At 36.1% G+C, this 18,659-nt stretch overlaps 1 protein-coding gene across 9 annotated transcripts in view; it reads left to right on the forward strand.

Moving 5' to 3' along the window:
* ATP8A1 (ATPase phospholipid transporting 8A1) overlaps nt 1–18,659 on the forward strand; it is a 118,783-nt gene that overhangs the window by 42,378 nt on the left and 57,746 nt on the right. For all 9 annotated transcript variants that reach the window (XM_068943013.1, XM_068943010.1, XM_068943009.1 and 6 more), the window contains 8 exons: nt 1,629–1,701; nt 3,623–3,728; nt 5,179–5,261; nt 5,449–5,498; nt 9,761–9,830; nt 10,867–10,951; nt 14,584–14,723; nt 16,331–16,469. In XM_068943013.1, coding sequence (XP_068799114.1) covers nt 1,629–1,701; nt 3,623–3,728; nt 5,179–5,261; nt 5,449–5,498; nt 9,761–9,830; nt 10,867–10,951; nt 14,584–14,723; nt 16,331–16,469 — 746 coding nt within the window. The remainder of the gene's footprint in view (nt 1–1,628; nt 1,702–3,622; nt 3,729–5,178; nt 5,262–5,448; nt 5,499–9,760; nt 9,831–10,866; nt 10,952–14,583; nt 14,724–16,330; nt 16,470–18,659) is intronic.

The following is an 18,659-nucleotide window of genomic DNA, read 5'->3' on the forward strand; positions in this document are numbered from 1 at the left end:
CAAAATAGTGTTAATGCATATATAAAATTAAGCATATTTGCTTATAAAATACTTAAGAAATAAGGTGATTTTCTACTAATACAGATAAAAATCCTTATAAAGCAAAACTGGAAAAATGAATACACTGATTCCTGAACAGCACATCAAAAAAAAAAAAATTCCCCAGTGTAAACAGCTTGTCAATACTTATGATTAAGATACTTCCGAAAATTATCTTTTTTGTGCAAATCTGTTTTGATTAAACAAATCTGTTTGATACTAACATTTTCAAACATAAAATGAGTGATGTTGCAGAATCTTTATTTTTGTGTTAATAATAAGTTGTGTTCAACTGCCAAAACAGTTATACCTCTGACTGGTTTGCAGTTTCTTTTTAGCACTGAGAAATCAGAAATTAATTATCCTCACTGCTACAGAAGAGATCTACATCCTGAAGTTTTTCTGTCAGAAAGCTTTAAGCAAACAAAGTTTAAACTTTAAGCTCTAAACAAACTTTATGGCACTTTGAGAGCCAGCTGCTTTGATATTTATTTTTAAAAATTCTCATTGATTGAGAATGCTTTGGGTTCCTCACTTTCATTATTGAAGTGCAAAAAGTGGTCCTTGCCAATTTATGTAGGGGAAGTACTGTCGTTTCATATTCCTTCATGGTAAAGCAGGACTGCAACAGCTCTCTCTTGTTTCCATGGAGAATCTTTAGGCTACCTGTGATGTAACTGTACATCCAATTTAAGTCTCCAGGTAGTGCACTCAGGCTCATCTAAGATTGTGTTACCAAGGCAAAATCCAATGTAAATGAAAAAAGAATACTCTTTCTTCAAACTGGCCTTACTTTCCAGCCGTGTTTTGTTTCACTGAAGTTCAAACGCAGGTGGATTGTCTTCGTGTTCAACAATCAGCTGTAATAACAAGTCTCTAGCCAGATATAAACAGGTCTAAAAGCATCTACTTTCTTGAGTCCTTAGCTTAAGCCAGAAGCCTTGGGCAACATGAGATGTTTATGTGCAACTTTCTTTCTCCAGAGAGAAACACACACCGCCTTGTCTCTCTTCGCTCTCCTGCTTCACCATTGTTACTGCATCTTTATACATCAGTTAACTAGGTTCTTTTTTGGTCGTGGGCAGTAGAAAACAAGCCATCTCTTTTCAGGGTTGCCTGATGTACAAACTCAGTTTGCTTTAATTCTTTCAGCTACCTCGCTTGCTTTTCTGTAAATGTTTGCAAACCTATTCCAAGGCTGCTAATTTCTCAAAGAAATGTAATTACTTAGGCATGTTTTGTTCTGTGTGCCTCCAATAATGACATCTTGGGGAGAGCAGGAGCCAGTCTTCTATTTTATTAGATTTTTATTTCATCCTGCATTATCTGAAGTCCGTAGAAAAACTTCTCTGTGTCTAGGAGTATTTGTGTAAATCACAGTTTATCAAAACTAGATAAATGCTGAAGATATGTAACAAGTACCTATTCATTTCAATTTCTTCTCATGTGTGATTGCAACCAGAGCTCTATGTGGCAACACCTGCAAACTGAAAGTTATGTTTGACCTTAGCACAGTAGTGTAAATGATCTGCAGATGAGTTGTTAAGAATGTGCTAATGGTGTTCTCTTTTCTACTTAATTATTTCTAGGCAGGGCTCACAAAATGGAGAAGAAAGAACATTTAGTGATTCATCGTTACTGGAGAATCTTCAAAGCAATCATGTAAGTAATGCAGAAACAATTACTGTTGTTTCATGAAATCAAACCATGGCTTTCAGGAAGCTAGAAGATGATTTCCTTTGAAAGAAGATAAATTAAGTACTTGCACAAAACCTACCTGTAGCAGTGAATACTTTTTTCAATTGTTTGCTGTTGATGTGTGTGACTTGATTAAATCCATCTAGAACTAACATTCAGTGTTAACTTAAGGAGAGTCTTTTTTTTCTTTCTTTTTTTGGAATGAATTTCAGACTCAGAATTTCTAAGTCTGAAGTATAGGAATCTTATACTGTGTATTCTATGGGTATTACTACCAGTGTTTTATCTTAAGTTACACTGTTCGTATATTTGTCATGCTGTCCATCAAAGCTTGCAGGATCAGTCATGTCAACTTGCTATTTTAACATGATTAATTTATTTCTGTGCCCAGGCTTAGTTAAAAGCAGGCAATTAACCAAATTAATTGCAGTTAAAAGCAATTAACCAAATCCATTATTTTTGTAAATGTGTATACATTATGCCTTTTCCTTAAATTTTGTCTTTCCCTGAGGATAGTTTCAGGGTAACTGGCAGACAATGAAGTATTTTCCTCCTACAAATGCAACAGAGGGATCTCTCATAATGTAGGCTGTTTGAAAGAGAAATTTTCCTGTGACTACTGTTGTTTATAGAATCCTTAGTGTGCAGATGACTTAGGGAGAATACTTGAATCTTGAAAATTTCTTTACAGATGTATTAAATCTATATAAATATGCTTTAAATCTTTATAAAATGGGCAAGGTGTTTTGAGCTCTTTTCCTTTTAAAAAACAAAAGAGTTTATATATATTTTAAAGTAAAAATTGAGGCACAAATTGAGAGAGAGGCTTCTCCATTATAGGTTAATTGTATTCTGAAGTGCTTTGGAAAAGACTCTATAACTGAACCTTTTAAGCATGTCTTAGGATTTGGGGGCTCTCAGTTGAAGATGATAGGTACCTAATCCCGTGTTTGATTATGAAGAGCTTCGACTTGATCCAAGTTATACAGGAATTCACCCATTCACTGTTTCTGCTCTCTGGAATTAAGTTAGGTTTTCAGAGATTATTATATTTTACAGTGTAATTGTAAATTTAATTTTATTGTTGATATTTGTAGTGTACTGCTAATCAGAAATACTAAAAGTATTCTGCAAAAAGCCTCAGTTGAGGTGGCAGCTGATTTTAGCTTATTTAGGGAAGATGCTGGGGTTTGGTTTTTTTTTTTTTTTTTTTGAACAACTGTTCAGGAATCAGTTCCTTTATTTTGCCAACTTCAGATGTGCTAATAAGGCTTTTTATGTGCATTTTTGTATGCAGATCTGTTCTTTCCCCCTTAATCCCTTGGTTGAACTATTTTAAATTCTTTTCTTTTCATATTCCATTTACCTGACTGTGTGGTGTTTTCCACATGATTTTAGGGCCTGTTTGCTACATTTTCTAAAGGTTCTTAAAAGCTGTGAAATACAGTATTAGACAAAAGTAAGAGAAAGAAGAATAATTTAAATAAAAAAGACTAACATTCAAAAAGACTTCAGAGGATAGTAAAATCAGCTGTGAAATTATTTTAAAGTAAAATTCTTTCAATACCAGATTCAGATTTAGCTTTCCTGTAAAATGCTTATTTGAATTATTTTAAATTTATAGTTATTCCCTTTTGGTGATTATGATAGGAAGTGCAACTAACCTCTATCTGTATAGCCTATATTGAAATAGAGCAGCAAGAAGTTACTCTGAATGCTGAAAATGGAGGATAGATAATGTCAATTTTATTTAGTTGTTGATAGTTTAAAAAAAATCTTTCGTTCGATTTTTTTCTTGACCATTTATTTGTCCATGTCTATCATTACATTTCAGTTGCTTATTGTTCAAATGATTTATCACTTTCTGACGCTATATTTTCTTTAGCCAACTGCACCTATAATATGTGAGTTTTTGACAATGATGGCAGTGTGTCATACAGCCGTTCCAGAAAGAGAGGGTGATAAGATCATATATCAAGCAGCATCTCCAGGTGAGAGTCAAGTAATGGAGAGAACACATAGCAAAGTATTCTATCTATTCAACGAGAAAATTGTTTTCAAAATGTATTGTTTATTTTGAAGTATCTTCTGAAATTAAAAAAGAAGACAGGCCCCTCCAAAAAGAGAATTGGTGTCAGTTTAAACAAAAGATTTGTCAAGGAAAATAAATTTAGACTTTTTTCTGATTTGCTTTAGTAAATATGTATGGATTTCCTGTGGGTTACCTAATGGCAAAGGGTGATTGTTAACTGCAGTATTACTAAGCTGTCATCAGATTACTGTGGAATTCTGAGTGAATTGCTCAAATGGAAATAGAAATCAAAGTAAACCAAGGGGCAAGCTGATGTCCTTGCTTTTGTACCTGTTCCATACTCAATAACAGTGGTATTGAGTTATAACAAAGACTATTTTAATCAAAAAATAAAAATGTCTTTACGAGGATGGAAGTTGTGATATCGTCTACCAGATAAACAGAGTGAAAAAAGATTAGAGTACAAAAGGTCTGATTCACGCTCACTCTGTTGCATTGACAGTTTTCAATTAAGGGCCTGGTGGACCAAGGCAAAATGATTAAAATAAGCTTAGTTCTACTGAGCTAACGTAATATGACAAACTATGATAGGAGAAGCGACATGAAGCGCGATCTCCAGCCTTCCTCTTTGTCCCAACTCCTGGCTAGCCATTTATCTGCGAATTCTATTCTACAAGAATTAAAAGACGGGGACAGAAGAAGGGCCATAATAAATAAAATAAATAAACTTAACAGTACCATAGCTGTGTTTTATTGGGCGTGGTGAGCTAATTCAGCTTTGATATCTTGAACCATCTGGGGAGAACTGATGCCTGTGGGAGACTGAGTCACAGCTTGAAACCTTTCCTGGAAGTAGGCACTAAATTTATCTGTTACTTACAGGAATGACTTACCACTCTTTTCTTCTAAAACAGAGCTTGTGTCTAAAACACATTACCTTCTTGTGTAATGCCTTACTAAATAAGGCACTTGCCCAGAAGCGGGAAGTTTGTTCTCTAAGCAAGGTTTAGTCAGAGAGCATCCAAACTCTAACTCCCAGAAAGTAGGCTTATGGGAAGGAGGCCGGCAGGAAGTCTTCTCTCTTGATGAAGCTGTATCATCATGTCTGCAGGAATGCAGAGTTCATTAGGCTGCAACTTAAACTTCAAAAAGTTTATTCTCCTTACTGAACTGAGAGGCATGTTCCTTTTGGGGCATATTTTCTCTGAAATGTAAACTCATTTCAGCACAGTCTTAACAGGAGAAATAGTGAGTTCTTTATATTCCATCATCACCACTAATTTTACAAATCTATCAAGGAAAAAGGAAATCAAAAATAGAAAATCTTGAACAGTGCCTATTGAATCATGGAGGAAAATAAAAATTCTGTGGTACTTCTGTAAAAGTAGTAGCTGACTGATTTGTTGCAGATGAAGGAGCGTTGGTCCGAGCAGCCAGGCATCTTCGTTTTGTATTTACTGGAAGGACACCTGACTCAGTAATCCTAGAATCTGTAAGTACATTAGAATAACACTATAATTTGCTGTTTTTTCTATGCCATATTAAATAACTTCTAAATAACTACATCTGCTTCTAAATAACTATATCTGTTGAGGTGAGGCTTGTTTCTTTGTGCGTCTTTTGCTATAGCAAATCCTTTCGCATTAATTTTTATCTTTTTTTTATTTTTATTCTTTCAGTTGGGACAGGAAGAACGATATGAATTGCTAAATGTACTGGAATTTACAAGGTAAGCGGCATGTTGAACACTTAACATCTTTTATGAATGTACTTTATGGATTTCTCTTATGGATAAAAATGTTTACATTTAAGATATTTATACAGAAAAATCTTTTTAAAAGTTTTATATTATTACAAAGAGTGCAGGTTGTGTGGCTTTTATTACTTTAGAGTATATGACCATACTGTAAACAAAGTACTGCACATGACTAAGATCACATTCTGTTTTTATGGTTACATTATTTTCAGAGGCATATAATATTTCTGTCATCTGCTTTTTGGCTAATATTTTTCATTTTCACTTTTACTCAAAGCTTCCAAAAAATGCTCTGAATTTTTTTTCCAAATGTGAATAGATAGTATAAAAAAAAGAGCACTTAATTTTTTTTCTGAAAGCACTAGTGCCATGGGAATTATTTATAAAATTGATTTCTCCTTTTTTTTTTTTTTTGAGGGGAAGATGTTTCAGACGGATATTTTATTTAACTTGTGTTTTTTCTTCACTGTTACAATGAAATTTTGCATTTGACTTTGAATATACTTGCATATGATTTGTTTAAGTGCTTTATATTGAAACTGTTTCTGTTCTGTGTAGCATTACTAGAACACTGGCTATTTGTTAGTCTTTCTAACTGAGTTCATCAGCTACTTCACTTTCAGTAAATGTTTTCTATCGCAACTGTTGGAATTATAACTATGAGCATAGAAATCTGGATGCAGTTTCATTTGTTATGTAAAGCTTTTTAAATTATATTCGTATATGTAGTCTGCGTTTTGAGTATTTTTGTAGTCCCAGTGCTTACGTTGGCACAGGGTGAGGAAGAGATTCATACGCAGAGGAAACTTTCTGTAGGCACACTTGCAAGGAACCGGCCTAAGAAAAAGCAACAGTTGTTTTGCTTTACCTATCCTGTTATATTTCCCTTCGAGTTAGCTAAGGATATAAAATACCAAAATATAGAAATCCAAGGCAATGAAGGAAACAAGGGTTGAAGGTAGATGAGAGAAAAGAGAGAAGTAGTTATCTCTGGTAATAATAATGTGAGAATTTAGTGGAATGAAGGCAATAAAGCAACAAAAAATCATTTTTCTCCTGTTTTGAAGGGCTTTTTAATTACTGCTTTCAATTTAGGTTTTTTGTATGTTGTAGAGGACATTAAATTTTTCAGATTTATACCATGGTTTCATTTTTCTGTAAGCACTACTTTTTTCAATTTTTATTCTAAAAAGCATGTAGCACAGAATCCATTATTGTTAGTTTGACATCTCTGAAAATTTATACTGAAAATTTTCATGGAATGGAAGTGAAGGATCCCTCTTTTGTTCCTGTTTTTCATCTTTGTCTTGATTTCCTAGATTTGTTTTTAAAACTTCTGTGACGCTCTAAACTGTAATTTAAACAGTGGTACTTTCTAGAGAAGAGAATTACCTGTGAATCTTAACCTTTGGAGGATTAAGGTTTTCAGTGGATACCCATCACCCAACTTTATTAAGCGTTCAAATTTTATAATTGTTTTTCACTTTGAATATTCTGTAACTTTCTTGGAAGTGACTTGTTGGAGGCACTAGAGGTCACCCTTGTTCCACAGCAGAATGAGTTTTTGCTCTAAAACTAACACTATCTGAATGGCCAGGAGCATCTACCTTCAGAGAAGTAATCTGTAACAATTAGGACTCTCCAGTTAAGGATTTCCAGGTGTTGTAAGTCTGGTGTGTTTTTTGTTGTGCCCTTGCCCCAGAAAAAAAAAATGCAAACTGATTCCTTGCACTGATTCCAGCACAAGCCAGATAAAACTGTTCTGCAAGCAGAGCACAACGTCAGCATGTTGGTAGAGGTAGATTTTTGGGAAAGTGTCGCAGAAGTAGAACTTGTAGGAGTGCTTAGTAGAGTTGTGTGTTGCGGTGTTCTTTCTTTACAAAGATAGTGAGCCGTGCCTGTGAAAAGAGAAGTAGAATACTTATACAATATGCTAATAATATACCATTGTAGGCATGGAAGTAGCTTTCCGTCCTACCAGTGTGCAAACATACTGAAAGCAACTGATAATCCTAAAGCAGTTAGGTGACAGTTATTCCTAAAAAGTAGCACTAATCTCTGTGGAGCAAGTGGTGTCTTCATGAGTTTGCCCCCAGTGGATACTTAGCTCAGATGTCACAACTGTTGCGGTATCTTAAGCTCAAGGAAGTGGAGAGTAGTTGAGACCCTCTACTGTCCAGGGCTCCTCAGCTGTCTCTGGGAAGCCAGCACATAACACCTAGAGTATGTACCTACAGTGGGGTGGGAGGGGAAGGCACCGTGTCAGTTAAGGATCCGGAATTAAAGAATTCCTTAATGCTTACGGTCATCCCTGTGCCAAATACGTGTTCTGTCTTTTTAGCTGGACCAGGTATAACCAGTCACAGAGATGAGCATGATTTTGAGCATGTGATTCCTTGTTTTAGTAAGCATAAACTGTGCATCATGTGCCTTAAAGTTCTGATGACTTTACTTCCACAGCTTGCATGGTAGCTTGTACATTAGTGCTAGCATCAACATGTATCAGCCAGCATCAACCAGCAGTGCTACTAAGGGATGTTTCGATTGCCTCTACTCATCCTGCTAGAGAATGAACTGAATTTTTAGCACCAGAATTAATTTCTCTGTCAAGTATAATAAGACGTAGTAATAATATCTCAATATTTGTGAATACGCACCGTCTACTGATCTTCATCTCTCTCACTGGGAAATCTCTCCACATTCTAGTAAAAGCCTTCTATGGTTTTTTTAGGGTAAAGCTTCTCATCTAAAGACTATTTTCTGTTTAGAAGGAGGGTGTATTTACCTGAAATACAGCAATAGCTTGACTAATCTCCCATCTGATCAGTCTTAAAAATAATGCACATTGCCTTTGTTTTTGTGCTGGGCCCACACTAGGCCTCCTTCTAGGGCACCCGAGGTCTTACCTCCTGTTCATTGTTCAGTGAGGTCCAGAATGTACTGATCCTGTTCTGTGACTGAAGATTGGTACTTCTAAATGTAGAAGAACAACTAGAGAGGCTGACAGAGGAGTTCCCCAAGTGTCTGTAGCAGTGTTTGTTTTCTGTGGTTTTGTTGTTGCACTGTGATGAAATCATCACCTTAAATCTGACATAGACTTTAAAGTAACGGGACAAATCAAGAGCTACTCCTTTTGCATTCCCAAATTCTGGAGGTGGCAAATTTTGTGAAAAAAGAAAGCATCTCTTCCCCCTTCTGCCCCTCTTTAGTCCCCTGACAACTCAATGAGAGTTACTAGCTATTCTGCCTCCTATGGTAAAGAAAACAAAATAGAAAAAGGATATCGCATTTGAAAATATTACAGTTGTTTGTAGCAGTATTATTTTGTGGCTTCAGTATTTCACCAAGAAAAAGAAATAAAACTGACACTTCATGGCATGGATTGTAAAAAGTTAAAGTCCTTGACAGTAAGTCCAGCTCATTTGCTTTATCCTAATTTTCCTACAAAAATGTATTTGTCAGTAAGACTCAGTATCTGCCTTCATAGCTCAGTTTTTAGAAGGCTCCTGGAAAACATTAGTTATTCTCTGGTACATCCTCAATAGACTGGCAGACATGCAATTGTATGCCAAACTTGGGGACTGCAGTCTTCTAGTATTCCAAAGCTATTGAGGTTTTACCTGTTAAGGGCATATATATAGTTATAGTTTATGCAAAACCTAAATAACTGTATTTCCCCCATAATTAAAGGTAAATTTCAGGTGAGTGTGAAAAATTATCTATAGGCAAGATCATTTTGCTAGGAATTAAAGTGGGTTTGTCTGAGGCTTGCATTTGTTTTAGGCTATTTAAGTGCCGTTTAGATTATCTGAATTTCTCTGTTGGTCTCATAGCAGACGCCCAACTGGGTGCTGTCTAAGGATTTTGGAATTCTGCTTATCTGATTTTTCTTGGATTAGAGACGAAATGGAGAAGAAGATACGTTAATTCTTTATGATCTTGGTCACAAAGGTTTTATGCCACAAGATGCTTATTCATGAGCAGTGGGCAGTGTTTAGATGAAGGTTCTGAAATTAGCTTGTAGAGGAAAAAATGCCTATAAGCAGTCACCACATTAACTCTAGATATTTGACTGTAAAACTGTTTTTCCATCCCAGTCACCTGAAGAACATCAGAATATATAGGCTTTATTTCTTTTGCTTTGACATACGTGTCAATATTCTAAGATAAAAATGTTGGCAAATATAAATATTTATGAACCATATACACATAAAGGGCACTTACTTCTCTTTCAGCACTAGGAAGAGAATGTCGGTGATAGTTCGCACGCCAACAGGAAAGTTAAGACTCTACTGCAAAGGAGCTGTGAGTTTTATTATGTTTTTATTGTATCAAAGAACGTGTGCTACTGACACAAATACAAAAGCAAAAGTTTGTTATAACCATAGCCGTCACATTGAAAATGGGGAGAAGGAAAATGCCTTTTTGATTTGGTTTATTTTATTATGTAGTTTTTTTATGCCTTTTTTACTAACTGCCTGTGCGGGTAAGTCAGACCTACTTATCCTATTCTTCGTACTTTGACTAACACCCCTATACTTACTACTAATTATTTTCTTTTGTATTCCAATAAAATGGATGAAGGTTTGGATTGATTGATTATTTGTTTGCCCGAGCAATTGAGCATAAATGACTAGGTGGCCATACTAGTCTGTTACAAATTATTATGTGGGAGCTGTGATGATCTATTGCTGTTAAGCCAAACTAAATCTTCCTGGAAAGAAAAAGAATCTTTGGGAGGAAGATATTTTGATCACACTGTATCCAGGAGTGGTAGAGTTGCTCATTAGTTCTTGTTCCTCATCTAAAGTCAAGTGTGGGGGGAAATCCAATTCCTGAATGGTATTGAAAATTGAGGGTGATGAAAAGATACAGAATGGACATTTACTTTTAAAGTGGAGACAAGAAGCCATCATTAATATTCTGTTTATGCAAGCTGGCCACAAAAATCTGTGGATGGCAGTTATTAAAAACACTAATTTTAACTTGTTGCCTTAATATTAAAGAGAAAGATGGCATTTTAGGAGACAAAAAGGTTCACGTGGCAGCACAAAGCAAGAATCAGTGTTCTTCAATATGAAGAGAAATAGCAGTAAAAACTGTAGGAAGGAAAAAAATCTGCACGATAGCAGAAGCTGTAAATGTGTAGGATGTGAGTGCTTAGAATATCCTTTCCTTCCCCTGAAAGAAACTCACTTCTACTCATTTTTTCATACTAAAATAAATCAATACAGTGCTGCATATTTTTCCTGCCATTTTCCTACATAATTGGTATTGTGAATCCAACAAAACTCCATGTATTCTATTCAGTTGTTCCAAGTTCATTTTATTTCTGTTACAGGATACTGTAATTTATGACCGTCTTGCTGAGAGTTCAAAATACAAAGAAATCACTTTAAAACATCTAGAGCAGTTTGCTACAGAAGGTGAGTAATATTATTCAATATGAAACTAAATGTGAAACTCAATTTATGGTCAGCTTTTTATTTTTGCAATTTTATATAGTGGTAATGTCTTATGCATCTTAGGTTTGAAAATTACAATGTTTTAGGATTACCTTCCTAAAACTGCTTTTCTTTTCCCAAGAAATCTCAGTAATAAGTTCACATCCAAAAAAAAAATAGAGCAGATGGCCTTTTAAACTAAAGGTGATTTTGGTTTTTTGTTTTTGTTTTTCCAAAGAGCAAACACATTGGACAGTTCTTTGTTTCTGTGAAGATTTCTCTTCCCCTGATGACGTTCATCTCCCTCAAACAGTGAATGCTGTAGGGACGTTGCACAGGGAGAAGCAGCCGAAGTAAAGGCGTTGGGATGGCTGGCGTAGTGCTTTTAAGGCAGCTTTATAATATATCATCTCTGTTACCTGTGACGATAAGTGGAATCGTCAGCACTAGTTTTGTTTGCTGTGTTTTGGTATCTCTGCTGTTTTAATCCATCACTCTTAAAAAGCAAATTGCTGGAGGTGGGGAAATCCCCTGGGGATTCAAGAAGTAGTAAGTAGAATTAAAAAGACTAAGAAACTAAGACAATTGATACATCTCTTTTATCAAGCAGGCAGGCAAAGTTATTTAATAATAGTGGATTCCACAGTATGAGCAGGTAAACAGAGTCTAAAAGGGTTTCTGCTGTCGCATAAGCTCTTGCAGCGCTGTTCTTGGATCTCCCTTTACCTAAGATAGTAGGAAGGGGACAAGACAAAGATTATAGAGTTGTACTGTGAAGTATAATAATGTTCTAACTGATGGAGGGAGTAGCTGGAAGCAGGATTGTAATAGTTATGGAAACCTAAACGACAGATTTTGTATCTCTTCCATTTTTTTTAACACACTGTTATTAAAATGTTAGAAATAGCATTGATGTGCCTTAAGAAATAGGCTTACGCTTACATTTTATTAAAATAAAACTTGCTCTTTCTTGTTGTCCCAAATTGTTTTTCAAACTTTCTCTTTATGAAAACATATGCGTTTTCTTTCTAAAATAGGATCCTTGTTTTTTGATAACTGGCATCTGATCTGGCCAAATCCTTTTGTATCAGCAGCGATCTTTTTTCTGTTTGTTATATGATATGACTTGTCTAATTATTCTTTCTTGGTTTATAATGGAATTTATCAGTTTGGCTACTGTCATAGTCAGCACCTTCAGACTCTTGATTCCGTCTGTGATGGCAGAAGCAAGCCACTGATCTTTTTTCTTTTGTTTCTTTTCCATATCAAGATCTCTGCAGGAAACATTTGATTAGCCTTAATTAATCTTACAGAGTATCAAAGTTATAATAAATTCCTTCTAGGAAAACTTCAAAGAAGAACTGAAACCAAACAAATTTAACTGATAGTACGACAGCACAAAGCCTCAGATACGCTCTTTGGCTTCAGAATCTAGTTATCTGAGTTGATTGGACAGTTCTCAGGGGAGGTTGTAAAGGCCTGACCAAGATTAGTCAAAGAAAAGACGATAAAAATTAGTTTGGGTTACAGACTATATAGGTGGCTGCAGAAAAGGCAAAAATAAATTAATATCTGTTATCTTATGTGAATTGATAGGAGAATTTCAATCCAATTCTTAATTACTTAATTCGTAATTCGTTACTTAATTCTTAATTCATTATATCAGTGATACAAGTGATACCATATTTCCTAAGCAGTCAGACTGGACTGAATGAATAAACATAAGTAAAAATCATATCCTTCTTTAAAACTAGCGTACATATGTATTAGTGTTGAGAAATTTGTTCAAGTGCTTTCTGTACTCCTCTTCTGAGCAAGTAAAAAGATTTATTCCTCAAAAGAGTCACTTGCTAACGTTTCAAAAGCACTAAATTCAATCTCAAAAAAAATTTAAAGTCCGTCTCTCCCTGGAATTGATTAAAGAAATCGGTATTTATTTTTGCATCAAATTTAAAATGCAGCTGATGATGTTTCAGAGTTTCTGCTGTGTATCCTTTTATGTGGCAGTACAGTATGTCCTTGGCATTTGCTGCATGTTCTTGGTGTGTTGTTCAAAAATGAAGTGGTTAGCATGGCTGGCATTTATATTTAAGCATTTATTAAGTTTGAATGTTAATGCCTGCTTGGATAAACAGAGAAAGTGTATTTTTTTCCTGTGTTGTTGTTCCAGTTTGTTAAAAAGCAGACTGAATGATGTTATGTTTTTCTATTTTGTCATTTGGAAGATGTTTTTCTTCTATCATAAAGAAAAGAACTTTCTTAAAACTAAAAATAGAAAAATAATTAGGCTCTGATTTAAAAAAAAAAAAAAAAAAAAAAAGACAGCAAGTGCCTTGAAAAATCCATTTACTAATATTCCATACACACTGAGTTCTTCACTTTATCATCTGCATAATATATTTTTCAACGAATTCTGGAACTGGTATTAATTATTAATTAATTATTATTTATAGGTTCCTTCCCTCCTATCTCCTCTTATTTCTTTGAGCCATGTTAACATATCCATATTACAAGAAAAAAAAAATTAGTTAATTCATTAGCCTTAAGTTAATTCTGTAGGTCCAGGTGGTGAAAAGTAGTGTTCCTAACACTTTTTAATTGTCAAAGTGTAAAGATTAAACAATGTTTTTATCCTGAAGATGTTCAATTACTGTGTCACACATTTGAGATGTGTTTATTCACTGCCTAATCTCTTTGATTTTTCTATCCTTTCAAAATTGCTGCTAATGATGAGCTATATACAACAGAAAATCTAAAACAAATAAAGATTGCATTTAATCATCCCTGCTTATGATGCTGTTATGTTGCCCACTCCTAGAGAAGAGTGGGCAAATGATCAAGGGCTCTAACTTCCTTAATCCTATCCAATGCCCTGCTAAATCTCCACACCTGAAAGTTGTAGGTTCAAAAGACTTTGTTTGGCTAGTGTAATGCTCCTCTTAATATATAGAAAGTTATGCTAGTTTCATGCTCTAGAAACATAAGCATTTCATGATATATGAAAGTGGGGAGGGTGGGAATTAATTTGAGGGGATTCAGAGTGAGCTTCTATATGATAAATTTCAAATTTTAACTAAGAATTTCCTACAGATATTATTGGGGCGGGGGGAGGGGGGGAAGGGAGGAAGTGATTGTAACATTTTCCTGATATATTTTAGCCTTAATTATTGAGATATGTTTCCCATCATTTAGCTTTAACATGTTTTTCTTCAGAAATATTCATTGTTATAGTTATATTGTTGATTTAAAAAAAAAAAAAACTAATGTATATACTTGCTTGGCAAGGGTAACTTGGGATTACTTCATGTTTAGCTTGCAGTTTTAAGATAAGTTAAATCTTGTACAAAATTCAATTTTTTTTTCCCTGAAGTGTCACCTGTATTACGTTCATCTACGTTGACAGAGTTACTCTGTTGGAAGAACTTAGTTTCAGATATATAAAGTAAAAAATGCAATATAAATATAAGTTCTTCAGGACACAAAGCAGTAAACATGAAAATGAGGCATAAGTATGCATAAAATACAGAATTTTTTTTAGTAGTTGCCTGTTGCAGACATATTAAGGAAGAGACTAACAAATGTTGAATCATGTATGCTGTCTGTTTTCTCCTTAGGTTTAAGAACTCTGTGTTTTGCTGTGGCTGAAATTTCGGAAAGTGAATATCGAGAGTGGTTAGATGTCTATCACCGTGCTTCAACAGCTATACAAAACAGAGCGCTCAAGCTTGAGGAGAGCTATGAACTAATTGAAAAAGTATGTGCAGTTTTCAGGCTTGGGGGGGGGGTTATTTTTTTAATTTGTGTTATTTCTTCATGTTCCACAAAATCTGAATGTTTATTGAAAAATAATGCTTTGATAATAGAAAATTTTGTAGCAATATACTGGCAGATGAGTTGTGTAGTCCTTCCAGTTCTGATGATCAAAAATGAAGAGAAGATTCATTTTACAAAGTTTTTGCAGTGAATGCTTGCCAAAAAATATAGATTTTGAGTTGTACAACTGTAAAAAAATTTTTTTTGAGTTGCTGTTTTCTAGAATAAAGTGTGAAACAGGCAAACAATGTTTGCTTCAAGGGTAATGATGGTCTACCCATAGAGTAGTTAAGGATGGAAGGGACTTCTGGAGATCATCTAGTCACAATCCCTTGCTCAAAGCAGGGCAAATTTTAAAGTTGGAGTAGGCTTCCCAGGGCTTTGTCTGGTCAAGTTTTGAATATCTGCAATGATGGAGATTTCCCAGCTGCTGTAATCATTTTCTTCAGTGCTCTGCCATTTATTTTTTTCCCTTTTTCTGAATTAAAATGTCTGTTGTGGCAGCTTGTGACTGTTGCCTCTTGTCCTACCAGTGTGCACCTCTTAGAGGAATATGGCTTCTCTGTGAGCGCTCTTCAGTTGGTAGAAAACACCGGTGGAATCCCTCCTTAGTCACTTTTGGTGGTGGTGGGTTTTTTTTTTTTGTAAAGTTGAACTAAGCCAACTCCCTTAGCTACATGGTGCGCCCTCTGTTGGAATCGCTCCACTCCATCAATATCTCTTTTGAACTCAAGGCCCGGAAGGAGATATCCAGATACAGCCTTGCAAGAGCAGGGTAGTAATCACTTTCCTTGACTTTCTAACAACACTGTGTGTTGCTACTGTTGTGGAAGTAGCAAGGGATGTGATTAGCCTTCGTTGTAGCAATTGGAAAGGCTGTTGTAACTTTTGGGTTGCAAAAGGAGTTCATGAGACCAATATTGTTTGAAGTTTGATTTTTATTTATTTATTTATTTTAAATTTGAAAGAGGGGTTACATGTGTGAAACTGCTTTAAATTTGGAGGTTGAAAGAACCTGAGGTGTTTAATTTATCAAAAAAAATAGTGAGAGTATATTACTGCAGTCACTTCTAGGACTTCGGTTTACATAAGTGTGCAATTTATCCAGACATAAAGACGACCATTTTAAAACTACAGAGCTTTGTTAATGCCACGCCTACCCTGCTAGCCTTACAAATTTTGCTATTAGCGAAAATTAGTATTAGTACTTTTTCAGCCTGTAGTATGCAGGCCATGCTACTAGGAGGACTGCACACTTCAAGAAAAGGTTGCTTTTGCCAAGCAAGGTATTGAGCTTGTAAATAATTCAGTGGAGTTGTAGTGTTCGTGTTGTACAGTTTATCAAACCAAATAGATATTTAACTTAAAGGTCGTGAGAATAGCCCAGAAAATCTTTGTTAGTTGATACCAAGTCTGATTCATGAATTTCCAGAGCATTAGTCTTCTGAAAAATATGGAAAGCTAGAAAGCAAAACCATCAAAGCACTAACAGAGTAAAACTAAATTTAAACTGAAAAACTTCATATATTGAATACTCTGTGTTCACAGAATCTTCAGCTGCTTGGAGCAACAGCAATCGAAGATAAACTACAAGACAAAGTGCCTGAAACTATAGAGACACTCATGAAAGCAGACATCAAAATTTGGATACTTACTGGGGACAAACAAGAAACTGCCATTAACATTGGTATTATATTTACATTTATTTTATGGTTTTATTGCCTGATTGAGAAATCATCGATCTTGTTAGAGTGAAATTATTGTTAGAATAGAAAGGTATCTTGTAAAAAATTATACTATTACATGACATTTCAGAATTTAAATGTTAACTTATTTTTCGGTCTCTGGTAGGGGGAGAGTGGGGAGTGGTGGATTCTTCCTCCCTTACAACAGTAACAGCAAGAAAAACTCATGTTATCCTAGAGAGGAGATAAAAATGGGCATTTGTGCTTTTTGTAGCATCTAAAATCATGAAGAATACATTGTTTGGTTTTTGGCAGTGAGAGGGAATATTATTAAGAAAATGTAAGTATTTCTTAGTTTCCTTTTTGTATTTTTTCTTCCTTTCAGAAAAGACAGTATTCAGGGACCATAATCTTAACTAAAGCTAAACAAAACATGCAGTTTGTACATTAAAGTATACTAATTTTATCATCAATCAGAAGTTTCCTTCTATTAAAAAAAACATGACTTAACTAATTCAAATAGTGATAAATATGTATGTTAAATAGTAATATATGAAGGCTGCATTTAAGATTTAAGATTATTTGCATAAGAAAATATCAACACTTCTGCAGTAATCTAAATAAGTACCCTCAGACATTGTTTTGGTAGTACAGAACCTTTTTATTATTATTAATTTTTAATCTTAAGGAAATTTCCTTCTGCACGTAACAGTTAATCTAAGGCTATTTTTGTAAGTAGCTTCAGGGTTGAGGAAATGCATATAATACCAGTATTTTCAGCTTATTAGGAGAAGTAGTATATATTTAGATGTCTAGGCATGCTGCGTCATTAACATACAGCTTACTGTTCAGAGGAGGCGAATCCAGTAGCCTGTTAGAAGCGAGGCTGCTGCAGCTCCATGTCCCCAGGTCCAACCAGTAGCGAGGCTGAGAACGTATTCCCAGCAGACACGCACACACACATATACCATGCATATTGACGTATATACACTCAAACATAAACAGCACCGATGACCTCAGCCTGGTCCACTTTGTGACTGATCAGGAGGAAGGTCTATTAGTGGGACATACATACATGAATGGACAGTTTAGACACTCAGTCTGCCCAGTACCTGGCCCTTGGCTCCTGTTTCCCTGCTTGCTGGCACCTGGACATACGAGCTTCTGAGGCCCACAGCCCTGCTCCAGTTGCTGGTGTAGAACCCCTCACGGACTGCGCACAGACACCTGCCCACACATGCTGTGGATCTATCCTGTAGCTGTCCTTGGAAGCGCAGTCCATACAGAAGCTGGTCCGTTTGCTTGGGTTTCCCCTGGTCTCTCAGTAGCCTGCTCCCTGTGGTCTCACCCTCATGGACACACACTCACATGCCTGACTCCCATGGCACTTAACCTACTCACCAGCTCATCTGATGCTAGTGGTGGCACCATACTCATTCACATACCCTCGCTTGCTCCAGTTGTTGGCAGCCCAGACACATGAGCCCTCTGACCTGTGGTCTGACTTCATTTGCTAGCAATTAGGTCTGCTCGTATGCGCGCGCGCACACACACGCACAGGCACACACAGACACGCAAACAGAATAGAGATTCCCTCACCCAGGAAAATAGTTAGAAAAAGGAATTTAATGAAAAGATAGGACAGATCAGGTGCAGGGCATGGCCAGACAGGCATACTCGCCAGCCTGGTTTGCACAACCCTTTTTATCCGTTCATTCCTATGTTTTCCCATGTTTGTTCCCCCCCCCCAACCCCAAACATCCCATGATAAGTCTTGCGCAATTCCAAAACACTCTTCCCCTGCATCCTGCATTGTGTCCCATACTCTAGGCAGTGACTTCCCCCCCCCCCCCCGCACCCCTCAGTCTGAAAGTTGCTCTGGAAAGCTGCTCCCATTGACTCACCTCACTGGGTTTCACACCTGGGCAAGTGAGCTGATGCTCTCCTGGGATGGCCCTGGGAGGAGCTGGACAGGGTGTCCAGCCCTCTGAGTAGGTAATTTGGGTTCCTGTGCCTGCCACCACACCTCTGCGCAAGGGAGATGAGCCCTTGATGGGCCAGCCAGTCTCCTGTGATGGGCCTGGAAGTAGCCAGGCAGGGCGTTATTCAGGTTGCCCCATCCGCCATTGTGCGTCTGTTCTCCTTTGGGATGAGCTTTTTATCACATAACCTAATACATATGTTCTGTTTTA

Source organism: Struthio camelus, chromosome 4 (assembly GCF_040807025.1).
Source record: "Struthio camelus isolate bStrCam1 chromosome 4, bStrCam1.hap1, whole genome shotgun sequence".
Classification (NCBI taxonomy): domain Eukaryota; kingdom Metazoa; phylum Chordata; class Aves; order Struthioniformes; family Struthionidae; genus Struthio; species Struthio camelus.